Source organism: Spermophilus citellus, assembly GCF_964194105.1.
Source record: "Spermophilus citellus genome assembly, chromosome: 3".
Lineage (NCBI taxonomy): Eukaryota > Metazoa > Chordata > Mammalia > Rodentia > Sciuridae > Spermophilus > Spermophilus citellus.
Window position 1 is genome coordinate 12,187,235 of NC_138184.1, and position 27,206 is coordinate 12,214,440.

General features: G+C 50.2%; 1 protein-coding gene across 1 annotated transcript; it reads right to left on the minus strand.

Annotated features, from left to right (window-relative positions):
- Nucleotides 1-28: 28 nt before the first annotated feature.
- On the minus strand, nt 29-27,206 carry LOC308643233 (adhesion G protein-coupled receptor E2-like; the record flags this gene model as incomplete). The annotated part of the gene is made up of 20 exons (XM_081283147.1): nt 29-467; nt 2,245-2,355; nt 2,439-2,607; nt 3,535-3,626; nt 4,175-4,241; nt 6,522-6,757; nt 7,959-8,156; nt 11,265-11,441; nt 11,615-11,838; nt 12,167-12,274; nt 15,104-15,281; nt 15,682-15,759; nt 15,870-16,195; nt 16,628-16,774; nt 17,311-17,442; nt 24,619-24,774; nt 25,290-25,409; nt 25,583-25,636; nt 26,228-26,375; nt 27,162-27,206. 20 exons carry the CDS (start codon nt 27,204-27,206, stop codon nt 459-461), a joined length of 2,775 nt encoding a protein of 924 aa, XP_081139273.1. The 3' UTR covers nt 29-458.

The following is a 27,206-nucleotide window of genomic DNA, read 5'->3' on the forward strand; positions in this document are numbered from 1 at the left end:
TAGAGCAAGGTCTCTTCTTGTAGGCACCACAATATTTTATTTTTATATTTTTTTCTGTTTATATTTTATTTTTTTGTTAAAACATTAAAGCAAGTTCTATTCCTTTTGAATGTTGTGGATGTGAGTATCCTGGGAGGCTGGCTTTCTTCTAGAATTTTTGTATGGAAGAGGCCTCATAGGAAGGGGGGGCAGTAGAAGAACGTTTAACAGAGAAAGTGAGGAATTGGGCTGCAGGTGGCATCTGGATGTTGACTTTGCTCAGCACCATGTCGGGCATGGACACATTTCAGGTTCTGTGGGAGTTGAATGTCAATCATGTCCTCCAAGAATCCCTTCACATGGCCAACACCATGGATTTCTTGAAACACACAGCCCAGAGTCTTTGTTCTGTCCTAATGGCTAAAAAATGGTGGTTCAGATTTTCCATGGGGAAGGAGGCTGTAGCTCCAGTGATCTTTCTAATTATTCTGAAATGATAATTATTGAAAAATGACATAAGGTTATTGAAAATAACTCAAGTTCCATTTAAAAAGGGAAAGAAAAGATTTGTTAGATAAAGAGATTGTAGCTGTACAAACAAGAATGTGAGATGATGGGTAAGTTAATTTCCTTTATTGCAGTAATTATATTATTTTCTGTATATTCATGGGGCACACCCCCAAAATACACAACGAGTTTGTAAATTATAGCTATTAAGCCATTGTGCCTGGGGGATGACCACTGGAGGGTCTTAGCCACCATCTTCCTCCCTAATTTTTAAAATTTTCAATTGACAAATAATAATCATCTACCTTTATGGGGTATGATGTTGCATGCACACACACACACACACACACACACACACACACACACTTCAATCACATAATTTTCTTGCCCAATGGATTTATCAGGGCATGATCAAGAGGCCACATGAGATTTCATTTTGATGATTTTGGACTTTCTCAGAAGTGAGGCTGATTCACTGGAGCTTATGAATGCTGTGCTTCAGAAAATTATTCAGAACTGGTTACAAGACAAAATGTTTTGTTTTTATTAAATGAGCCAAGGCAGGGATTCCAAAATGAGAGGAAGAGAGTCCAGGAACTGAAACCCTGGAGATGCCCCATTTAAGGGAAGATAAAATGACATCAGGCCACCAACAGAGTGGACCCTTGCAGTCCAGTGCCCAAGATGGTAGAAACACCTGATCAGACCACCTGAATTTCAGAAGCCTTTGTTCCCTATCTGATGACTTTCTATTTTCTAGATAAAAAGTTGTCCTTTCTTTTCCTCAATGTGTATATCATTCCTAGGGCTGTGGTGGAGGGAGGGGGTGGTGAATCTATTCAGTTATCTACAAAATCTTCAGGCAGATTTTGATGGCTCCATGAGAGAGAAACCCAACCTATGTAATTGGTGTGATAGACAAAATAGACCCCACAGACGTCCACACCCTAACCCCATAGCCTGTGAGTTTCACCCTGCCTGGAAAAGGAACTTCTCAAGAAGGAGTATGTTAAAGATTAAAAAATCTAATTTTACATTAAATCTATTTAGTTGGCACATATTAAGTGTATAATGTGATGTTTTCCTGCCTATCTACAGTGTGAGTGTTTATATAAGGTTAAACATAACTATCTCCTCCAACATGCATTTATTATTTGTGGTAAAAACTCTCAAAATCCTTTCTTTGTCTTTTAAAGAGATTGGTGTTGGGATGGAGCCTGGGGCCTTGCACATGCCAGGCAAGATCCCTCCCTCTGAGTCGCCCCCAGCCTCTCAGAGCTGTTGGAAAGGCACAGCGCACTTTGTGGTCTAGTGACCTACTGTGCGCCACACCACAGAGCTTCTTACTCCTGAATGTAACTTAGTACCCACTGATAAAGCTTTTCCCACCCCCTCCTCCCCAGCCTCTGGGAACCACTGTTCTACTCTTTGTTTCTATGAGATCAATGTTTGCATTTCACATATCAGTGGGATCATGCATGTTAAGCATCTTGAGATGAGAAAATTGTCCTGGATTGTCCAGGTGAGCCTAAGGTCTTCACCAGGGTCTTTAGGAGATTCAGCTAAGGGTGGGGACAAATGATAATAAGAGGGAAGGAGGTGGATGGGAGGGAGGGAGAGAGAATAATGTAAGGTCAGCGCACAGGCAGGCATGATGGTGGAGTCCAGGAGACAGGGGAAGCATGGTCTGTGGACAGGAGGAGAAAAATCCTGCCAATACCAGGGAACGTGAGCTCTGGGAGCAGGGAGTGACCCTACCGTGCTGGGTCGGGATGCATCGGACACAGCCTTGCTAGACAGAGTGTAGGACTCAGGTTCAGCTGTCCATTTCCTGATCCTCTTGAGCCATGTCCTGTACTGCTCCCGGACCTGCAGAGGCAACCCACACTGTGGATCAGCTCACAGAGAGGGGTGCAGGTGGGGAGGCATGGGTGGGAGCTGGGCAGGGGTACCTGTTGGCTGAGGAGGCAGTACACCAGGAAGATGAAGACGCCCTGCAGGCTGTTGACGATGGTGAAGAGGTAGGCCATGACGGGGGCCAGGGGGCCCACCTGCAGGACACCCAGACACCAGGTGCAGCCCAAGATGAAGAGATGAGCCATTGCTTTAAATGTCAGCACCCTAGGTTGGGGGAGAATGGAGGCTTATAATGCACCCACAACAAAATCAGGCTATTAACCTCTCCGCCCATGAATGCATGTACTCTCCCTTGTAAGCGGTTTCTTGGCCTGAACTCTGATCTTTACTCTCAAAGATACCTCACAATAGAAATACCATTTTGGGTCTAGGGCAGCGATACTGCATAAGGGGAATTCCAAAAACTCATTTTCCATGAAGATCCCTAATTTCATTAACCAGTGTAACTGAGGATGCCCTGTGCTAGGGCTTGGACATAAATCAAAAAGAGAGGCTGGGGGCAGGGGTGCATGCCGGTAGCCCCAGCTCCTCAGAAGGCTGAGGCAAGAGGGTCACTCGGCCTGGAAACATAGTGAGGCCTGATCTTAGAAAACAAACACAGGACAAAATTTTTGTTTTCATTAATCAAATGCTCTGTTCGGTGTCTAATTCAACCTAATAATGATATGGAAAAATTTGAAAGGTTAACCAGAGGAGCCCAGAAGAAAGAGCATGAATTTTACACAAGATGCTGAGTGAAGGATCAACCCCGCCCTCTGGAGGACTGAACCGGAGAAGCGTTTATCTACAGGGAGGAACAGTTAGTTACAGGGTGGGAAGGATTCTGAGCTGAGGGTGGGGCAAGAAAGTGCAGCCTGAGATGTGGCGACTGTCAGGAGAACAACAATGCTCTTGGCACTCTTGCTGTGGAAGAGCTGAAAAAGAGTCCAAGCATTGCTGATCAGCCAACGCCAATTACTCCTGAGGCTGAGGGAGTCACAAGCTGGGATCAGAGATGGAGGCATTTTGGGACATCTGCAGCATAGTAACCCAAAAGCCCTCCAGGAGGGACAGGAGGGGCTGCCCAGGCACATGGCTTTGCTCTTAGGCATCATCCATGTCCGTGGGGTTGTTTCCCCTGGTCCATCTCACCTCGTGTTCTGGAGGGTGGACACATCTCTGTTGATGGAGGACAGCTTGCTCTTCAAAATCCAGAGGGTCATCAGGAAGAAAACCAAATTGACCTTCAATAAAACACAGAGGAAAGACAGCAGCATGAATCTGACATAATTTTCCTGTGTACATAAATGACAACATCATAGTGAATTCCACCATCATGTACATTCACGAGAATGGGCTCCTAACTAGATAAGGTATATTCCATGCTTGTGTAATTGTATCAGAAGGATTCTACCTTCACGTATAACTAATATGAACCCCCCCGAAAAACTGTGGGAGGTTTATGAATATCTTCTTTTCTCTTTTTCAGTTCTGTGGAGGGAACCCAGACCCTAGTGCATGCCAAGCAAGCTCTCTGCTTTTGAGCTACACCCAAATCCCCCACAGCAAAGTTTTATTGAATAAAAATTTAAATCTGTTATCTCTCTATTCTAGCCCATGCAGCTTTTAGTATTTGACAACAGCGTTAGAATTTGTAGATGCGGAAGTCTTGGAAAACCCAACCCAACCCGTAACAATCCAGGGATAGTCCTGTTCTCATCACCATCCTTATAATCCTGCTCTTCTAGTGACCCTCATGTGGACAGCAAGGAACTCTGATGACATCACTCACACAAGAGATGGCACAGGCGGGTCCAAGGAAGCCCCACACAAACCCCTGTTCTGGGTTGAGCCAGCACCTGAGCAAGAGAGAGAACAACATCACTTTGCTGTGTTCATGTAGGACTCCACGACCGGAGTCACTCCACACATGCCCAACCACAAGGATGGGAAGCCAGACCCCTGTATGTGTGATATATCACAGTACACTCTACTGCCATGTATATCTAAAAAGAACAAATGAGAAATTAACAGAGAGAGAGAGAATAAGTGCATTGATCCTTGAAGACACAGAGCAGTTATTTCCATCTCTTCCTCCCTTTCCTCAACAAACATTGAGTGTCTGGGTGGTAGGCTTTCTGTCTGGCTCTGAAGATACCAAGAAAGTAAACAGGGTTGTGTATCTCCCAAGTCTCACCTCCAGGAGGATACACACTGTAGACACATTGTAACAATGAAACAAAAATGGAAGGTTCTGAGGATGAGTCCTGGAGGGCATATTAAGGTCTGTGTCTGTGGGATTAAGATGGTTAAGGAGAGTTCCCCAAGGAAATCACATATTAACGGAGACATCAAGATGGGAGGGTGTTACTGAGTTAGCTCTGGAGCAGGGCAGAGGACTGTGAACATGGTCACAGTGCTTGAGAGTCTTGTGAACCTGACATCGTTTTAAGGGCTCATCTTGCTCCATTCAATAAGTTGCTTTTTTTCTGCTACTAAACTTACCCAATGACAAGAATTCTTTCATGGATTTATGGACATGGAGTTCATGTACCATAAAATTCACTCATTGAAAGTGCACACTTATGTTACATTGTCATGTGGTGTGCATGCACAAATATGTAGCAACAAATCCCATCATTATGTACAACTATAAAGCACCAATAAAAATGCAAAAAAATGAACTGCACAGTTTTTGTTTGAGCAAAACAGTGCTGTGTAGCCACCACCACAACCTAACTGTGGAACATTCTCACAGATCCAGAAAGAAACATGTGCACATCAGCACCCCCTCCTCCCTTCTGCTCCCACACCTTACCTTGCCCCCAGCCACCAGGAATCTATTTTATGTTATTAATTTGTTTCTTCTTGGCATTTCACATAATGGAATCATGAAATGTGTGATCTTTAATGACTACATTCTTTCCCTTAGAATGATATTTCAAGGTTCACTCATAATGCAGCATTTCAAAGATGAAATTTGCCCATGAACATCTTAATTGTCTGTATTAGAGGAGCCCAGCATGGTATTTCCACCCAGGCCCATCATGTGCACTGATTCAACCCAACCTCCCTTTTCTGCTTTCCTTGCCACTGCCCTGCACCCTCCTGGATCTCTTGAATTCACTCTGTTGTACTTTCAGGTGGATTTATTTTTTAGCTTCCACAAATGTGAGACAACATGTGGTACTTGTGTTTCTGTGCCTGGCTCATTTAAATTAACATAATGTCCTCCAGTTTTATCCCCATTGCTGCAAATGTTAAAATATTGTTCTTATTTAAGGCTGAATAGTATTGCATTATACACACACACACACACACACACACACACACACACCACCTCTTCTTTCTCCACCTGTAAGGGGCACTTGGGTTCCATGACTCAGCTATTGTGGAGAGTGCTGTAATAAACTTGAGTGTGTGGATACCTGCTAGTTTTGCCACCTTTGGGCACTTAACTCAATTGTACCTCTATTTCCTCATTGATAAAATCAGGCTAATGACAGCATCTACTTGCAAGTAACGATGTGTGGATTATTTTAGTTAATACATATAAAAGTGGCCAGAGAAGCACCTGGCATGAAATAAGCATACTGTAAATCTTAACTATGACTCTATGTTTAATTTTTAGTTTTGTAATTAAAACATTTTTGTTCTGCATCATTAAAGTTTGTAACTGTTATAATGAAATCCCTAGGACTGACATGTGAGCTTAAGCAATAAGACCTTTCACGGGAGAAGATGAGGATGACTCTCCCTTTCTGATTGCATATCCTTCCTGTCACTGAGGTAACCACAATCACAAGTTTGGTGATTATCTTTGTCTATTAGTTTAATTATTTAAACAAACTCTACTTTCCCAAATGAGGATTGGGGCATTCTATAGGATTTGGTTAAAATGTATGTTAAATTGAAAAACAAAAAATTTTCTTTTGATTTTTTTCTTTGCTATTTCTAGGAGAGAGACTTCGTTAATTAATTAATCCTTACTATAATTTTCCACAGGAAAGATGCCCTAGGGGTTACTAGTTAGTGTCGCTGTGCATCTTAAGCTCTGAAATACTCAAAATGCTACTTTGTTCCAAGTGATGGTTGTGGACATGCTCCAGAGAAGAAGGACAAGTGGAGTCTGCGTTTACCGAGCAGGGGTGCCATACAGGTGAGGTCTGGCTGCTGCAGACACGGCCACGATGGCGGCCGGGACTCCGTAGCCCACAGGGAACATGAGCCTCCTCATGAGCCTGTTTCTGCTGGAGTAACTGAGCACAGTCAGGTTCCGCGCGGTGAGGAAGAGGAACAGCCCCTCCAGCAGCATCCAGGTGAAGGAGGCCAGGTAGAGGTAGTGCAGGGCGCCCGCGGTGACCGCGCACAGCACCTGGGGAGGAGAGAGACCTGGGGCAGCAGTCAGGGTCTGGGCATGGCCCGTGACGCCCCCTGTGCCCAGTGGCGGGGGATTCTGCTGTGCACCAGGCGCTGCACTGTGGTGCTTCAGCCATGGGCTATGTGTGTGCTCCCATAGATCACAGCAGAGCTGGAGAGGTCCTGCTGCCCAGTGACGTCACAGCCTCCCAGCGGTGCCCTGGGGCATTCCTCATGCAGTAGTGGCGATGCTCTTGTGAACAAACCCGCTGTAATGCAGGTTACTGAACAGCAGGGCCACACAAGGCCAGCAGGACCTAATACTTACAAATGGCAACCAATGATCATGTGGAGGCTTATGCATTTACTACACTATGATTTTCACATTATTTTAGAAATGACTGTAGTTCACAGGGTTTAGTATCTTCTCTGTCAATGGTGCTGATCCTGGGAACAGCTGAGGACGCACATTGAATGACAGTATCAGTAGCTGGATATTCACCCATTCCTGGGCTCTTAAGAGACAGAAGCTCATTAAGTAATTCCTTGAATCAAAGCAGAGAAGATAATCAACCCAGAAGGTGGGCAGACCTACAGCCCACAGCACTCCAACAACTGACTCTGTAAGCACAATGGCAGAGGAAATATTGGGGAAGAATTTAGAAAGCACTTAGTTACAATGTTGAACGAGCTAAAAGAAGATGTAAGGAATGAACATGGAGAAGATACAGGAAGTGGAGGATCATTTTAATAAAGCAAGATTCTAAAAATGAACCAAACAGAAATTCTGAAAACGAAGGACTCAATTAACCAAATTAAATATTCAGTAGAACCTCCTTTTTCTCCTGGTCAAAAATGTCTGCTGTAAAACGGGGTGCCTTGTGACACCTGCCCTATAGCCGCCTTCGTGTCTCCTGATTGAATCAGGAGGCCACCTCTGGTGATTGACAGATGCCATCTATAGTTTGCATCAGTTCTCCCTACCCGGTCCCCTAATGAAGGAAATTTCCCAGGATGCAAGCCCTGTTGCTAAGCAACACGAGATGCAGGTGATGGAGTTGTTAAGAGGGTTTGTTTTCTCCTTGAATCCATCAACGTCAAATGGGCATCGACCTCCTCTGGACTTCCCCAGGACCTAGGCTGTTTGACTAGGAGCCCGGCAGACTGGCTCCTGAGTTCAGCACCCCTGGGCGGGTGGGGCAGGGACAGCTGGGTACCTTGTGCTTGGTTCTGTCGATGGCCGTGAGGAAGAGCAGGTGGGCCAGCAGGAGGCACAGCAAGAGCTGCAGGTGCAGGGAGGTGCTGGTGTTCTGGATGGCTCTGCACAGGAGGAAGGTGAGGGCCGCCAGGACCAGGCACAGCAGCGACACGCCCAGCCCCAAGCACGTGATGACGCTCAGCACAGGGTCGTCGTCCTGGGGCAGAGGTTGGAGCCTTCATATACACGTGCCCTGCTCTGGGGTAGGAACCCCTCCGCTATCCGTGTCATTTGGTGCAGCAGATTCAGGAACAGAGGGACCAGGTCTAGGTGTGAAGCTGATGGGGGAGGGGCTCCAGGTTCAGAAGGTTGGACTGTAAGGTTTTCTGAATGGAGCAGGCAAGCGGCTAGAAGGCCCGGATGTGTAGAGTCCTAACTCAAGGAGGAGACCCGGGACTCCTGACTTTGTGGCACACTAAGGCGTATGTTCATATGTGAGTGAGTGTGTGTGAAGCCCATGCTGAGGGTCCCTCTGTCCCTGTCCCACGAGGACACAGGGCAGAACCTGCACCTCAGTGTCCAGGCATTAACCTCCCATCCCAGACACCACTGGCCTCAGTTCAGCTCTGCCTGTTCCTTACTGACCACAAGTCCCTGTGAAGTTAGAATTAGATACTTGGTTAAAAATAAAATAAATGATAACAGTAGCTTAAAGTTCACCTTTTCCCCACTTTTTTTCTGAAAATCGTCTTAAAGCCATAAGGACATTTAAAAGCCCACCATCAATTCTATTTCAGTGTAATTGAGGGGAAGAGGAGAGAAGAGGAAAGAGGGAGGGGAAATGTTCAAATGGTAAATAATGAAGGCAAAATTTCGAAGCAGGTGCATCTGGATCAAGTGCACACAGATGTTGTGTGTGTGGATTTTGTTTTTGCAACATATCTGTAAATTTGAAATGGTTTCACAAGAAAATGTTTGAAAACAAAGTACAAACCCTGCAGGTGACATTTGTGCATGCTACATTTGAGACCCTGGTGTAAAGACAAAATTGGGAAATTAGGAGGCAGGACAGAGGAGGAGCAGAGGGAAAGAATGACACCTGATAAATGAAACAGAGGCAAAACTTTCAAAATAGATGCCTCTGGGTAAAGAGTAATGGGGTGGGGGGTTTTCTTTTCATTTCCTCATGGTTTTAAGAGGACTTGGAGAAATAGGTGGGAAAGTGTAAATTCTAAGTTACCATCATCATTTACTTTCTTCCTTTAACCACAAATGTGTGATCTATTTCTTCTACTTTTGTTCTTTAAATAAAAATATCTTAAAATTTGAAATTGTTTTCTAAGAAAGCAGTAAAAAATAAATGGTCCTCTAAGTGATATTAATATGTGCTGAATTTTGAGAACTTCTTATGTAAAGACAAATTCTAATTTCCATAATATATCAAAAGCTCCTGGAAATCACCAACATATATTCCAATAAACCAATAGAAAGATGGACCAAGGACATGCAAAAATTGTTTCCAGATGCAGAAATAGAAATGGTTCTTAATGAAGATGTTCTGTTTTACTCCTGCTAAAAAGGACACAAATATTTCCCTAGATATATTCACCTCTCAGATAGACACGGGCCCCAAAAAGTTGATAGTAACCCTGCAGTGAGGTGTGAGTCATCACCCACCTTCATGTAATGCTGGTGGGATTGTTACCAGGTTCAGCCTCTCTGTGTCAAGATGTGGCAGTGTCTATTTATGTGCAGTTATGAATTAGAACAGATAGACATTCTGCATGCACACTCAAATAGGAAATAAATGAAGCATGTGGACATTTTTGCAATATTCTTTGTGTTAACAAATGATAAGAATTTGACAGACTATTTACAGTCTATTCACACAATGGAATGCAGTGTGTCGTTAGAAGTAATGGCGAAGCCGTTTGTACACAGGGATTGAAGAATCTACAATATGTAAAGAAAAAAAAAATGTAAACCACACGAGCGAATAAACCTGCCAACATTACGAGGATGGAAAGAACCAAAGAATAAACTCAGGTGGGGATGGATTTACAGCTCCGCGGTAGAGCGCTTGCCTGGAACTTGTGAGGTACAGGGTTCGATCCTCAGCACCACATTAAAAAATAAATAAATAAAGATATTGTGTCCATATTTAAAAATAATTTCTTAAGAAAAAGAATAAACAAAGGTGTTTTGTAGATATGCCTGAGACAGCCCTAGGATAGTGCAGGGGACACTGAGAGCCCTGGTTTTCTGAGGTAGGAGGAACTGGATGCCTAAGAGTGGGGGTGGGAGACCCCTCCATGTTTCCTCTCTCATCCAGTCCGAAATTTGAAGTGAAAATACATCTCCCCTTGCATGAATAAAGAAGCAGTTGATGCATGAGAGTGTGCTACTGGGTGAGGTGGAGCGAGGTCTTGGAATGTTAGACTCCTGGGGTGGAGGCACTTTGCTGAGATCTTTGTCATGCTCATGGTCACAGGGTGCTCACAGTAAATGCCCACAACGTGGGCTCACCTGAGAGTCTGAACCTGGGGAAGCAGAAGTGTCCACTCACCTGTCTAGAGGAGGAGGTAAACAGCCCCCAGCCCAGCCATCCTCCCTGACTCCCCTGACCCCCTCTGACCTCCACCTTCCCCAGACCTTCCTTTTTTGTAAACCTGAAACCTGACCATGGTTGACTTACAGACCTTGGTGGTAAGTAGAATTCTAACTTGGTCTTCCTATGTCCACCCCCTGCTGTTACACAAACCTTCTTCTAATTATTCAGTTTTCTGATAAACTAGGTGTTGCTGTAGAGGGATTTTGCAGGTGGAATTTAGGACTCGATTTGTTGACTTTTATATTAGGGAGTTTATTCTCCTGATCTGGTGTAATCAAGCAATTGCTTTAAAGATCTGGACTCTTCCTGGGAAAACAGATTCAAAACTTGAGAGGAATTCTATACAAGGACATTTTCATGCTGGTTTTCAGATGGGAACACTGGTGTTTTGTGAGAAGGCCAACCAGGGGTCATAGGAGAGGAAATGTGGGTGGCTTTTAGGAACTGAGTGTGGTTCCCCCTGACAGCTGCTAAGAGAAGGGAACTGAACTCTGCCTGCAACCAGGGAGCTGGAGGAGGGCTGCAAGACCCAGAAGAGACTGCGGCCCTGGCTGATGTGATCTTGTCAGTCTTTTAGAATCTGTACAAGGAACTCATCCCCCTGTGCTGGGTTGCTGACCCACAGAAACTGCGAGGGAACATTTTGTTTTACTTCAGCAGCAACATTTGCAGAAGTGTGTTTTGCAGCAATTGATGCTGAAGGCAGCCTCTCACCTGCACGTGGTAGTGGACCATGAGGACGGCAAAGCTGCTGAGGTGGGTACAGTGGCAGGTGGTGCTGCCACCTCCGGTGCTGACTGTCCTGCAGCCTGCGGTGGTCCAGTGACTCCCATTCTGGCTGTGGTCCCAGAAGACACAGAGCACCTTGTGCCTTGGTGCAGGTGTCACCAGCTGTAGGAACAGTGGTGTGAGCTGGTCTTCCTGCGCTCAGAGATGCTGAACCAGGAAACGCTGGCTTTGCTGTGGCGAGTCCTGTTGAACCTCAAGGTTAAGAGGACAACAAGGGTGTGCCTGGGCCTGGGGCTCTTCCCACACCATGGACCCCCCCACACACACACACTCACAGGATGGGAGAAGGTGAAGGTAACTGGTGAGCTAAGGTTCTGGGTGTCATTGCTGCTCAAAAAGGCTGAGATGACATCTGAGAGCAGGACAGACGAGACTCTCGGCAGCAAGTCCTTGTGTGTCCCATGGGGAGCCACCTGCTTCTCAGGCTCCAGGACCAGGGGAGCCTCGGCCAGCAGCTTGTCCATCCCTGGGGTGGAGACCAAGCCCACCACAGAAGGGCCTGCAGGACGAGGCCACGGGTGAGTCTCAGGGTCTCCTCCAGGGCCTCCTCCTCAGATGGCCTCTCCTCCTTTTGAATTGTTGTATTATAATGATACATAATAGTGGGACTTGCTGCTCCACATTCACACGTGCACACAACAGAATGTGGCCCCATCACTCCCCAGAACCTCCCCTTTGGATGCTCTTCTAGTGACCTCTTCCCACCCACATCACCCTTTAGTCTTGAATTCTGTATTTTGGGCATCTTTCCCACCCTGAGGCCTCTTCCAAACAGGATGGTATTGGTGAAAGGTGGACATCCACCTTCTCCCCATCTCAGATGTTACCTGTGTAACAAGATTCCTGTGCCAGATTCCAGTTCAGCTGCATCTTTGCCTGATTCAGACTCAAGGTGACATTGCAAATTCCTTTCTTCTGCACCTCCAGGGACAGTTCTATGAGTCACAGGAAGAAAAAGAATTATGTTAGGAATAATATATATATATATATATATATGTGTGTGTGTGTGTGTGTGTGTGTGTGTGTGTGTGTGTGTGTGTTTATGTGGATATTGTATATGTACACGTGTATATCACATATATCAAGGACCTATGAGTAACTTCCAATTCACTAAAACCACACACGTTTATGTGTTTATAGACACACATGTGTACAATGCATATATGTATATAATCCTTTGTAATTTCAGATTTTATCTGTATGTGTATATATTTGTTGTGTATACATATGTGTGCATACATATATGTATATAAAATCTGTAATTATGAAGAATTGTAACAGTAGGAACAACTGTGCACCAACATATTAGATAACTGAGATGAAATGGACACATTCTGAGGGACAGAAGCTACCAAAACTGACTCAAGAAGAAGTGGAAAATTTGAAGAGACTTATAAAGAGATTGAATCAATAATGAAAAACCTCCTAAATGACCATGTGAGATCAGATTTTCACCTATTTAATATGGTGAAATTTTTTTTTAATATGGCGAAATTTCACTAACCATATAGGGAAGAATGAAAATGAAGTCTTTCTAAACTCTTTCAAACAACAGAAGAAGGGACAGCATCTAGTAAGTCCTGGAGGCCAATATTACTCTGATGCCCAAACCAGATAAAGACATCCCGAGAAAAGGAAAGAGACCTATACCTCTTATAAACATAGACACAACAATCTCTAACAAAATATAAGAGACTCAGGAATTGTACATAGAGAACTACAGAAGGTTTTGAAAGGCATTAAAGACCCCAAATGAAGGCAAGGACACCTTGTGTTCATGGATGGGGAAACTTTATATTGGTAAGATGGCGACATGCCCCAAAGAGATCTACAAAGTCAATGTCATCCCTATCCATGTCCCAACAGCCATTAATATTATAATTTTCTTAAATAGAAAAACTCCCCTTAAAACTAACACAGCATTGCAAGAGATCCAATTAGTTAAAGCGTGGCTGAAAACAGCAACAAAGGTGGAGGACTCACACTCCTGATTTCAGAACTGACAGCAAATGAGCAGAGCCCAACGCAGCCTGGTACTGGCATGAAGACAGAGGGAAAGGTGAGTCCAGAAATAAACCTACACCTCTGCAGTCAATTGGTTTTCAGCCAGGGGACCAAGACTATTCAATGGGCATAAGAACAGTCTCTTCAATGATTGATGAGGGATTACTGGATATCCAAGGAGAAAGAAGGACGTGGACCCCTACCTCACACCACACACACGGATTAACTCAAAATAGAACAAAGTCTAAGAACTGAAGCCCATAGGAGGAAATATAGTGGTGTCTTTCTGACCTTGGATTTGGCAATGGATTGTTAGATATGACACTGAATGTACAAGCCATGAAGGAGAAAGTAGATAAAGTAGACGTCCTCAAAATTAAAACATCTGACATTAAAGTGAAATGATTATCACAAATGTGAAAAGATAATCTATAGGATGGAGAAAGCATTTCCAAGTTGCACATCCCATAATGGTCTCCTGTCAAAGTAGATGAAAAGCTCTTACAAAAACTCAAGAACCAAAGGACCAACCCAATCACAAATGCACAAAGGCTCTGAACAGATATTTCTCCAAAAAGATACACAAATGGCCCAGAGGCACATGAAAATGTGCTAACCATTACCTGTCAACAGGGAGATGCAACTCAAACTGGCAACAAGACATCGCATCACATACAATAGAATGGCCGTGATAAAACCGAATGAATCGGAAGTAACATGTTTAGCTGAAGCCATGGAGAGGCCACTCTTGCACCCCTCTGGTGGTACTATAAAATAGTGTGGCCACTCTGCAAACATCTGGTGGTTCCCCCAAAACTACACATGGAATTACCAGGTTACCTACCAAGTCCAGTCCTTACAGACACACCCAAGCACTGAGAACAGTTATTCAAGCAAACACTTACACATCAATATTCTTAGTAGTGAGTCACAATAGCCAAGAGGTTCATCATTGGCTGAGTGGGTCAGCTCAACACCCATAGGATGGAATCATATTCAGCCATGAAAAGGGATGGAATGATGCTATGCCATGCTCAACAGGATTATCTAGGAGAAAGAAGCTAGAGGGACAGGTCACACTTTGTATGATTGCTTTTTCTAATTGGTGGAATAGGCAGCTCCATTAAGACAGCAAGCAGGAGAGTGGACGCCAGGGTTGGGGGAGGGGAGGAATGAGGGATGAAAGCTGAGGAGGCACTGAGTTTGATTTTGGAGGAAACTCTCTTAGAAATGGAGGTGATGGCTGCATCAGTTTGTGAATGTTCTTGATTCCACCGAAATGTCAAACTGGTGGATTTTAAATGGTGAACTTAATTAGTGAAACTTGTTCAGTGAGTTTTACCACAATAAGACAATTAATACCTAAATATCAAGCAAGATTAATTTATATTACTGCATATTAGATTTTGGAAGCTGTTTCTATTTTGCTATGCAAAATACTTATTATTTTAGTTGTAGATGGACACAATACCTTTGCTTTATTCACTTATTTGTAGGTGGTGCTGAGGCTTGAACCCCATGCCTCTAGACAAGTGCTCTACCACTGAGCTACAACCCCAGCCCCCCTAAAATTCCTTATTGTCATTTTCTGCTGATAATGTATACTATATTGTACATGTGTACTAATTTTGGTTTTCTGCCTTTTTCACTTTTGTGATTATTTATGTGAGTCCCTGAGGTACAGTGTGGCCACTCAGCTCTAGTGGGATCAGAAGAGGATGAGGCAAGGAACAGGGGCTGGTGCAGAGCCAGGGACTTACGTGTGCCTGCAGAATAATTGAAGGTCGCTGTCCCCTCAGGCAGAGCCCTGCTCAGGAGTGTCAGGGCACTCTCCAGGCCTGTCAGCAGGTGAGTGGCCACGCAGTGCTTCTGTGAGGGGGGCAGGGTCTCCAGGTCTCCAGGGGTCTCCAGCAGCTCATCCACCTCCTGCATGAGCCCCTGGAGGGATGGGGGCACAGAGCAGGTGGACTTGGGCCAGAATGTCCACATGAAGAGCTTGACCACTCAGCCCCAGAGAGCAGAACCAGACACTGTCCAGTTGGGTATAGAGAGAGCATGGTTTGGGACTCCCTGGGTGGCCCTTGCTCCTCAGAGGTCAGCCCTGGTTCCTGACTGTCAAGGATGACAAAGACCAGGATGAGAGCAAGAGGAAGACAGTGCACATGGGCGTCCAACAGTGTGTGTGGCTCCCAGTGTCCTCTTCCACCTGTCCTGGTAGAGTGGCCAGCTCAGAGCAGGACCCCACTGTGCTTGGGCCTGTCCATCTCCCTCCAGACCACAGCTGCCCTCCTCCCTGTGTGGGAGGTCTCCACTTGCTTCCCCTGGATCCTGCCCTTACCTGGATGGTGTCCTTGGCCTGATCTGGCTTGAAATCCCTCTGCAGATTGTTGACTTTGTCAAAGAAGTGGGAGAGACTCTGGGGAGGTGAGATGAGGGGTCACGGGTGGGTGGGAAGCTCAGGGCCAAGGGGTGGACAGGGTGCTGCCTCAGGGATTCCCACCTCCCTGTCCTGGCTGGGGCGCTCACCTGGCTGTGGACTCCAGGGGGCAGAGGCCAGGTGAAGAAGGGCTTGACTGCGGGGACAGGACAGTGGTTCATTAGGAGGAGTGTACGTGTGCGTGCGTGGTTGTGTATGAGCATGTGCACGTGGGTGTGCACGTGTGTGTGGGGTGGTGGAGGTTCTGGGGTTAGGTCAGGCAGGGTACCTTTGCAAACGGTGCTGTTCCAGCCATTGTGTCTCCCAGAAATTGGCTCCCAGCCTGGGCGGCAGTGGCACTGGTACGACCCCAGGGTGTTGGTGCAGATGGTGGACTGGTGGCACTGATGCTGCCCGGAGCTGCACTCGTCCACATCTGGGGACAGAGACAGAGGGGTCAGTCCTGCCTCAGCCAGGACCAGTGCTCTCTGCCGTCTGAGCTCCACTCTCTTCTTCCTGCCATTAGTGCCCTGCCTGGGCTGCTGTGCTGCCACCTGGTGACCCACACCCTTGCGAGGTGGGTGCCAGATCAAGGGGTGTTCGAGGCCTGGTGCCCCCCAGATCTGCCCTGTGAAGGTGCAGGTTGTGAGGCTGCGGAAACTCGTAACCCAGTTAGTCACTAGCTGCAGCCCGGGGCCCCAGGAGTATCCCATCAGACCCCAGCTCCTCCCCCAGACCACTCTGTCTGTGTCCAGCCCCTGGAGTATTAGCTGGCACAGATGCCGCAGCACTGGATGTGGTCGGTTTGCCCGGGAGGGCTGCGATCCCGGCTGGACTGCGGGCCTCTGAGTGTGGCCTCTGAGCCCACCTTCGCACACGGTGCTGTTGGGGCCGTTGGGGGATCCAGGGATAGGCTTCCAGCCGGGTCGGCAGCGGCACTGGTAGCCGCCCACTTGGTTGAGGCAGTAGGTGGATTTGTGGCACGGGTTTTGACCAGAGGCGCATTCATTCACATCTAGGACAAAGCAGGGGGTCAGTCCCCACCCCTGACCGGCTCCCATGCCCCGCTCACTGCACCCACTTCTCCGTCTTGTCGCAGCCCCAAACCAAGGACCTCTGGATGTTCCTCACTGGTGACCTTCAGCTTCACCCTCAGAGCACCCCATGGTGACGTTCTTGCATGAAGGGCACAGCAAATTGGTCTACAGTTTACAGGAGGTGGAGCCAGGAGGGAAAGTGAGCCAGGGAAGGACTCTGTCTTCCTCTTCGGGACCACAGTGGGGGCTCCTTGTCAGAACTGAAAGCGACTCTTCTACTCTCACATGAATGATGAGGATGGGGATGAGGTCTGGGGCTCCACACGGACCCAGAGCTCAAAGGCCCGGCGGCCACCCAGCCCTGTGCCGAGAATTCCTCGAGGTGATTCCTAAGGTGGAGCCTGAGCCTCTGGACCTTGGGAACCTCAGGTCTTCTCCCTCTTTGGGCACAGGACCTGCCTCTGTTGCACCCCTGGATCCTGTCCACCCTCAGGGGTCCTCCTGGGGCCTCTACCTGTGCACAGCTTCGGGTCCTCTGGGTTCAGCTCAAAGCCAGGCAGACACTTGCAGGTGTAGCTGCCCTGAGTGTTGATGCAGGTGCTGCGGCCCTTACAGATTCTGGGGTTCTGCTTACATTCGTCCACATCTGCAAGAGGAAGAAGAGGGGCAGGATGTGGGCAGCCGGCAGCTTCAGGTGGCTTGTTGGGTTGGATGCGGGTGTTGTGATCAGAGGGTTTGGCTCTGTCAGCCCAGGCTGGGAGTCAGCCAGGTTCCTGGCATGGAGACATGGGGTGGACCCACTGTGTCCCCAGGTTCCTTTCCTAACCCACAAGGAGGCTCTCCAGGGGGAGCATGGTCTCCAGACTCTCTGTTGTCCTCCCAGTGCCCTCTGCCTCCCTGGGAAGCTCCCAGCTGGGCCAGGGTGTCATGGCCACATGTGTCCTGTCTTGAGGATTTGGAGCAGAGGCCAGATGAGTCTTCCTGGGACCCGAGTGCAGGGGAAGTGCTGAGCTCCCAAGTGGGGCCTGTTGGCTTCCAGGGTGGCCTTTGGCCTGATTCTGGCAGTGTGACTGCTCGATGGCTGAGTTGTCCCTGGGTCCCAGTGACCTAGCAGGACAGATTCTCTCATCCCACTAGCTCTGAGAGCCCAGCTCCAAGGAGAGGAACCAAGATCTGCTCCTGAGCCAGGCCCACTGGGAAAGGACTCAATGGCAGGGACAGGAGTGAGGACCATGCCAGAGAGCCCAGGGTTGACATCCAGCCAGGCACCCCTGGGACTGTGCAGGTGTCTTCCTGACCCTGTGAAGCATCCTTGTCCTATGGAGGCCAGCCATAGGACAGAGAGTGGAGCCGTGGGGACGGGGTGGGGTGGCAGGCATTTCTGTCATCTGTCCTTCACCTCCACCTGGACACAGACCTTTGGCCTGCTGCCTGGGTCCCAGTATCTGCCTCTGTCCCCAGTGGTCAAGCCCCTGGGATCTGGATTGACCTCCTCTGGACAGGGTTGGGGCTGGGCAGTGGATCTACTTCACCCTCTCTTACTGTGTGTTCCAACCAGAGCATCTTCCATCCGACCCGATGTAACTCTCAAGCAGACCAAAGTCAGAATGGAGAGCAGCGAGAGAAATGAATGAGGCTGAGAGGTGTTGAAGGGCGTGGTTGATGGGGGCGTGGCTAAGGGTGTGGCCAATGAGGGTGGGATTTATGGGCATGGCTGAGGAGGGCGTGGTCGAGAAAAGCATGGGGCACAGAGTGCATTCTCTTCAGGCCGGCATGCAGGCCTACCCTCGAGTCTCCTTCCTCCTGAATTTCCCGACTGGGTCCCTGGCTCCATTGTTCCTGGGGGGCCCAGGAGTGTTCCAGGTGGCTGAGTCCTTGTGAGCCCCGGAAGGGGCAGGGCTCATCCCGTCAGCCTCTAGAAGGGGAAGAGGACAGAATGGCACTGGAACACGCTCGCAGTGGACTCCTGGGATATCTTGACCCCTCCCCCTTGATGTTCATGCAAAATAGATGCCAGATGGGCACAGGGTGTTCTGAAGGTCCAGAAGTGGCCCTCTCTGGAGGGTTCTGAGTCTTGGGGAGTGAACAGGGATGGGCAGCGAAGTGTCTTGCTCAGCCCTGAGATGCCTGGAGAAGGTGGGGCAAGGAGCCCAGGGAGTGGGTACCAGGTCTGCCCATCACTGACTCCATGGGCTGTGAGGCCAGCGGTCCTATCTTCAGGCGCAGTGAAGACCACAGTGTTGAAGGGTGAGGAGGGAACGAGTAGGGCCCAGCTGAGCCCCTCACTGAGCTGAGGCTTCACCTCCAGGGTCTTCCAAGCCAGAAGTCTGCTCTTTCCCAGTGAAATCCGCGGGAGGTGGTGTCTTCCACCTCACCCCTGCTCACCCTCCTCTGCCCATCACCTGAATGGTCTCTGCCCTCTCCCCTCACCAACCCTGGCTTCTTTCTAACCTAGCAACACAGCGTGGGGCACAGATGGTGTGCCAATAACGATAGCCACCATCTGAGGCTGAGGGCTTGTACTTAGGAGGATCCTGACCCTTAGGTGCAGTTGTCCAGGCTGCTCACTGCGTCAGGGTGCCCAAGCGCATGGTAAGCAGGGGCTGAAAACCAACCCACTTTCCAGTCATCAGATGCGGCTGTGTCCACCTGGAGAGGAGGAGCTTTTTGAAAATTCATAAAAAAGCTTTTTCCCTTTGGTCAAGGCTTGTACATATGACACAATGTGCACCCACGGGGACCCTGTCTGGTCAGAGTCCTCTTGATCCTCAGTTTAGCCAGGCTGTCTTACAGGCACCTGTAATTTTCATAATCCTCCTGGAAGACACAGGAGGTAGGCACTGTTATGATCACCTTCATGATACAGATGGGTAGACCAAGTGCAAAGAGATGTAGTGATTTGACTAATAACATGCAGCTAACAGGTGGCACAGGCAGGTTTTGGACCTAGGCAGCCAGTCGCAGAGCTGACCCCTGACATTCATGCTACCCTGCTTCTGTGCTGGGCGACAGGTACACACACCTGCCTGTCTCAGACCAGGGCACCACTCCTGTAACCAGGGTTCTGCCATCTAGATGTCACAGGAAAGGGCCTGGCAACCTCAACCTGATGATGGGGAGGTGGGGGAAGGGCCTACCTCGCAGCTGTTCTCCTCTCGTTAATAAAGGATTCTTGGCTCCAGAAATGCGCACACAGCCTGGACCACACATGTAGAAATTGTGCCCTGTATGACCTGGCCGTCTGCAGATTTTCCACGGGGCACTCTCATGGCCCTCATTTGGTGATGTCTGCAACACGACAGGTCAGAGGCTCACCTCCCAAAGTTGTGCTTTCTCTCAGGAAAGAGACCCTGGTGCTCAGCCTGACCCTGCTGTGAGATATGGACAGACCTAAGACCCCAGGTGGACCTCCTGAGGCCGGGCTGCTCTGGAAGTCCCAGGACCACTCTGCTCTCTGGAACAGAGCCCAGGGACGTGGGTTCAGATTCTGTGCCACGGTGGGGCCTGGCAAGGGATCTCCATCTCCTCTCCATCCTGCAGTGGCAGAGGGAGGCCCAGCCATTCCCTGGACCCTCCCCTGTGGGAATCTTTGCACCACTGGGGTCCTACAGGTGGTCTACGCTCAGGGAGAAGGTGGCAGTGATGGCCAATCTTGATGCCTAAGCAGTGGGGGTGGGAGACCATGGCCAAGGGCTTCCCAGAGTGACACTCATCATTAACACCTGAGGATAAAGCCAGGTGCTCAGAAACAGAGCAAAGCTGGGCACATCCCATGACTTGACTTCAGAATCTCCTGTGAAGCTGTAGTGACAACACAGTGCGGTTCTGTATGGGGACACACACAGCCACAGAGCAGAACAGACAGCCCAGAAAAACCCACGTATTTACAGCTGATTTTTGATGAAGGTGCCAAGAGCACACAATGGGAAGGACTCTTCAATAAAAGGCCTGCTGACCTGGACATGCCAACCAGGAGGACATCAGACCCTCCCCTCACACCACATAAAAATCACCTCAGATTAAACAGTGAAGGTCAGAGTGGACCTGCCCAGCTGCTTAGCGGAGAGCACAGGGGAGAGCTGGTGGCGTTGTCCTGTCAGTGGTGGTTTGACAGGACCCAAGGCACAGGCAGCAAAATACAAACGGACCAAGGGGATCGTAGCCAACTAACAGCTTTTGAAAAGCAAAGGAAACAGTGGACAGAGTGAGGGACAACTCAGGGAATGGGAGGCACACTCACAAGCCAAGCATCTTATTAGGTGTTAAGTTGCAAAGTATCATGAGGAACTTGATCAAGCAACTCAGCAGTAAGAATCCCGCTCACCCCATCCGCCAATGGGCAAGTGACCTCAACAGACGCTTCTCAAAGGACGACAGGAGAAGGGCCCAGAGGCCCAGGAGAAATCCCCCGCCATCGCCAGTCCTCAGGGGACTAGAAATGAACTGTGATGAAATGTCACCTCACACCGGCTGGGTGGCTGTTGGGGAAGCCGGATGTGCACATGGGTGGCCAGCAGTCAGAGCAAAGGACGCTGTGCACACCATGGCTGGGAACATAAGTGAGCCCCGCTGTGACGGAAGACAGTGGGGATGGTCCTCAGATATTAAAAATAGAATTACCTCTGAGCCACATCCCCATCTCAGCTTATTTTTTATTTCCTCAGTGGGGAAAGTGTTTGCTTAGGGCTTTGGTAAGTTGTTGAGGCTGGCCTCAAGCTTGTGCTCCTCCTGCCTCAGCCTCCAGAGCTGCTGGATCGCAGGTGTGCATCACTAGGTATGGCTAATGTTCTGTATTCTTGACAATTACTAAGGGATTTGATTTGAAGTGTTCTTACCACAAAAATCAGCACATGAGGCATTGCATATGCTAATCAGCTCTATTTAGCCATCCCAGTGTGCACACATGTTTCAAAACATTCTACTTATGATGAATATGTACAGTATTTTTATTTGTCAGTTAAAGAAATAAAAAAAAACCAGGAAAACACTCCTGGAGAGGGATGACTGAGATAGTTGTGTAACAGGAATGTCCTCAGTGCCACAGAACTAGTGTACTGGAACGTGGTTAAAATGATAAGTTTTATGGATGCAGATTTCATCACAATTTAAAAACCTTGCCACCGAGCAGCAACAAGAAGAACTAAAGTGAGGTGCTCAAGCAGGTGAGGTGGCACAGGCTGTAATCCCAGTGACTCAGGAGGCTGAGGCAGGAGGATTGCAAGTTCAAGACCAGCCTCAACAACAGGGAGGTCCTAAGAAATTCATCAAGACCCTGTCTCCAAGAAAATAATGAAAAGGGCTGGGATGTGGTGAGTGGTAAGCCCCAGGGTTAGATCCCCAGGACCAAAAGAAACAAACGAACAAAAACCAAAAATAAAACAAACCCAGGTGCTCAGGCTCAGCCTGCATCCAACTCCACCTGCCTTTCCTCACAGCGGCACAAATGCACCCTCGATTGTCCCCAGGAATCCCCCAGCTCCTAGTGTGGCACTCAGAACTGTGGGTGGACACTGACAGGCCTTTCCAAGGTGCCCAGCTTGTCTCCGGGGAGTCTTGCTGTCCCCACCCCTGGAGGAGGTTCCCCCTTATCAGAGAGGGCCACAGACAGGAAATGAGGAAGCTTCTGGAAGCAGCTCCCAGCTGAGGCCCGGGGTGTTTCCTGGCGTCTTATCTCTCCTGGTCTCTAAACGTGAGGGGACATGCTCAGGAAGCAGGTCCCCTTTGAATGCCACAGGGACCCACAGGACAGAGGCCTGAGGTGAATGGCCAACACAGCAGCCTCAGAGAACCCCAGACAGGAGTGAGTGACAGCTCATGGCAGATGGCCCTGGGTGTCCCAGAAAGGGGCCAACGGTTCCCGGAGCCCAGAGGATTCCTGGGTCAGGATGAGGCAGGGAGGGCTTCTGGTCTCCTGGACCCATTTTGCACCTGAGGATGCCCTGCTGGGACCCCTCATCCGGGCTGTGTGGATCCACAGCAGGACGGGCCAGGACAGGGCTGACGCTCCCTAAGGGCCCCTGTCCATACCCCACGGGGCGATCACAGTCTCCTCCCCTGTTCCCAGCTGGTAGCAATGGCTGCAGAGGTGTGCCATAGGTGGAGGGGACGAGGTGGGGTGGGGTCGCGTGGGGACAGCTGGGTATGAGGTGCAGCAGCACCCCAGGGGACCTTCCACCAACTCCCACATTTCCCCACATCCTGGGCTCAGCCTCCTCCCCCCCCAGCTCCCTGGGTTCCCCAGTAATGAGCCACTGAGAGCCCCCACCTCATGGGATCTCTGGGCTCCAGGCTCCTGGGGACAGGTACAAGGAGGGCTCCAAGAGAGGAGGTGGTTTTGCTGATCCCATGCTGCTCTCGGGTGGCCAGTCCAGGCTTCGGACCCAGGGAGCTGACCCCTGCCTCTGACCTTGGCCTCCACACCACCCTCCCTCTCTGTGCTGGTGGGACAGTGGCCTGGAGTGGACACCACCTCTGTCAACCAGGGCCTTGGCCCCTGTGTGCCACAGGATACCTCTGTCCCAGTCCTCTGGCTGACACCCCTGGATCTGGACCAGGGGACAATGCTGAGGTGGGCGTGGGCTGGAAGCTCCTCATCCCCCCAGACCTAAGGGCAGGTGAGCACAACTCCTGGCCCAGGCCCTGTTCAGCTCAGAAGCCATTGCTAACAGCACTTTCTGGGAGCCAGGACCTGCTCAGTGCCTTTGGAGCTCATTTCCCTCCTTATGACTCTCCCATCTCCCCCTTTCTTCCCCTGGAGCTGGGGACTGACCCAGGGACTCACACCTGCTAGACAAGTGCTCTACCACTGAGCTACGCCCCAGTCCAGGACTCCCCTTTTGCAGATGGACACACTGCAGCACAGAGAGGTGAGGTGACCTGTCTGAAGTCACACAGTGAACCAAGAGCCAAGATACCTCTAGTTTGGTTTTGATTTTCTGCAGTGCTGGGGAGGGAGCCCAGGGCCCTGCTCATGCCAGGCAATGGCTTTCCTGGGAGTCGCACCCCAGCCTCAGCCTTTGTTTGTAGCTTTAGAAGATAGGGGCTCCTTCCGATGGTTTTTCTTTTTCTCTCTCCCCCACTTTTCCTGCTAGGGATGGGGTCTCTCTGTTTCCCAGGCTGGGTTGGACTCCTGTGCTCCAGTGATCCTCCTGCCTCAGCCTCCCAGCTAACTGAGACCACAGGCACAGGCCACTGTGCCTGGATTTTTTTTTTTTTAACAGAAAACAACAATGATGTCATCACATCACACATGTCCACAGGGTTTCCTGGCCATTGTCACAGGAAGAGCTATCAGGATGGGGCCGAGCAGCTGGTCCCAGAGTGCCCTGACCCTGCCCACCTGTTGAGAGCCACAGTCCAGTCGGAATGGCCCCTGGCATTTTGCCAGAAGTAAAGGTTGAGAGGGGAGCCATGAAGATGATGATAATTGAGTTAAGCTGTGTATAATTGCTGTGACTGGATGATGCTGGATTGAAACAGGCTGTGTATAGGGCGGCTGCTGCTGCCTTGGATTCCGGGAGAGTTCGGGTTGGTTGGTTGGTGAAGTTCCGGTGGAGGGAGTTCCTGTTGGTGTGTGGTGTTCCTGAGAGGGCCACGTGGGTGGCTTTCGGGGGAGTTTGGAAATAAAGTTTGTTCCTGCTTGAGTGGCTCGTGATTTTGTGCCCAGCCAGACTGTGGCACCCGCCTCTCATGCTGGTGTTGGGTGCACGCACAGCTGCCCCATCTCACAGTCCAGGCGCTGAGGCTATAACTGGGCGCTGTCCCCAGATCAGCTCTGTTGCCCTGAACTGCATGTGGGGTGGGGGTGAGGGGTGGGCCTTACCTTGACACGTGTTCTCACTCTCATTAGTGAAGTTTGTTCCCCCAGAACGGAGCTCATAGCCCGGGCTGCACATGCAGTAGTAGCTCCCCTCCACATTCTGGCAGTCAGCAAGTTTTCCACAGGACACTTTCATGGGTGGCACACATTCATCAATGTCTGCAACATAATAGGACCAAGGGTCACCGCCCAAATGTGTGTGTTCTCTCAGGCAAGAGACTCCTGTTCCCTACCTGGCCCCCCAACATGGGGTCTCACGTGGAGTTAGTACCTATTGGAGAGAATCTTGAGCTTCAGTGCTGAGGCTGTGCTCTAGCTGGAGCAAGCCCTTCCTGAAGGCCACACAGTCTGCTCTGTTCATCTCAGTCCTCTGGCTGACACTCCCAGTTTGGACACAGGGCACAATGCCAAGGTAGTGTGTGGGCTACAAGCTCAGTGTCACCCTCCCCAGACCTAAGGGCAGGCTGAGACAACCCCTGGGGCCCAGGTCCTCTCTGTGCAGGAAGCCATGTAATTCCCTGGTCTCTCTGCCATCTTACTCTTTCCTTTCTATTTTCTGTCTTTGATGATGGCCTTGAGGTCAAAGGCTCAGCCCTTGACCCTTACCCATGACCCCACTGGCACTGGGCACCTGCAGTCTCTGATGTGCCCTGCCCCTCCCCCATCCTCTTTACCATCACAGATCTCCAGGGGGTCAGTGAAGATCTCTGTAGATGAAGAGGCAAACCCAGGTTTGCAGCGACAGGCAGTGGCGCTGACACATTCCGAGTTGAGAGGGCACCGGGGGTTACAGGCTGTGGGGGCACAGACTGGTCAGAGGCTGGGAGGGGGCAATGTGGTCCCCAGAGGAGGTCCCAGGATGCGGGGAGATACCCTGAGCCTCCCTGCCCAGCCCTCTCCTCCCTGGGCTGCGGGTGCAGGGCCCCTCCCAGGCTCTGGCTGTGGACACGCTGCTCCCCACACTCACCCTGAGAGCCCTGGGCTCCATCTCTGGAGAGACTCAGCAGGACACACAGCAGCCCTGTGACACAGAGAGCGCAGGTCAGTGGGCCCATCAGGCAGAGGAGGCCAGAGGTGATGCACTGGAGGGAAGGGGCTGTGGACCCTCCTGGGCTTGGATCTGGTCCACTCCTCAGAGGGACCCAGGTGGTGCCTCCCAGAGGGTCTGGGGGATGGGAAGGGGGCTGAGCCTGGCAAGCTCTAGGCTCCAGCCGTGGCTCTCCTGGCCTGTGGGTGGGGGACTGGAGCCTGGTGGCCCTGGTTCAGACCCTGGAGCACAGGCAGGCTGCCTCACTGACCTGCCTCAGTTTCCCTTTCTGTGGAGTGGGGACAAGATGACACCCACGTTCTAGGTCACATGGGAACAAACCCCAGTGTGTCAGGGTGTTTACCACCATCGCTGACCATTAGGTAGGAAGGGAGGGTCAGGGCCAGCTGGTCTCTCAGGTCCCCTGCCTGGTCTCTCAGGTGCTCTGGCCCTGTCCCCTTCCTCAGGGACACACACCACACCAGCCACCTGGCCTGCAGCTGTGGCTGGGGCACCTGAGAGCCACACTACCACCACCACTGTCAGCCCCACGGCCTGTCCTGGGACCCCGTGGTGCCCTATTACCCCCCAACAGGAAGGTGCTGTGGGCAGGTGCTGGGCTCAGGCTGGGGGCCTCCTCCTGCCGTTCCTGCCACTCAGCAGCTGCCCCCTCCCAGGGCACATCCTGGGGACCCTCCTCAATCAACGGGGCCTTAGGTACATGAGCCTCTTGCTGTTCAACAGAGACAGGCGAGGAGTGAAAGAGAGTCTGGTTCTCAATCCCTAAAATAAAGTCTAGGGGTATTGGTGGTTCCTTCTTGGTCAATTTATCTAATGCGCTGCCTGGACAGCTGCTCAGGCTCTAAACATTGCCGTGAGGCCTTCATCAGAGGAGACCCCGTTGAATGTGAAGATGCAAGTAAAGCAGAATCCCCTCTCCTGTGTGGGGCTCATCTAACCCATGGAGGCCCTAAGAGACCAAGCCTGGCCCCCTAGGAGGACGGAGTTCTGGCCCAGACTACTTCTGGACCTGAGATGGAACATCAGCTCCTCCCTGGTCTCCATCCTGCCACCTCCTCCCTGGTCTCCATCCTGCCACCTCCTCCCTGGTCTCCATCCTGCCCCCTCCTCCCTGGTCACCATCCTGCCACCTCCTCCCTGGTCTCCATCCTACCCCCTCTTCCCTGATCTCCATCCTGCCACCTCCTCCCTGGTCTCCATCCTGCCACCTCCTCCCTGGTCTCCATCCTGCCACCTCCTCCCTGGTCTCCATCCTGCCACCTCCTCCCTGGTCTCCATCCTGCCACCTCCTCCCTGGTCTCCATCCTGCCAAATCCTCCCTGGTCTCCATCCTGCCACCTCCTCCCTGGTCTCCATCCTGCCACCTCCTCCCTGGTCTCCATCCTGCCACCTCCTCCCTGGTCTCCATCCTGCCACCTCCTCCCTGTTCTCCAACCTGCCACCTCCTCCCTGGGTCTCCATCCTGCCACCTGTTCCCTGGTCTCCATTCTGCACCTACCTGGCAGAGTCTGGACTTCTCAGCCTGCACAATTGCATGAGCCAT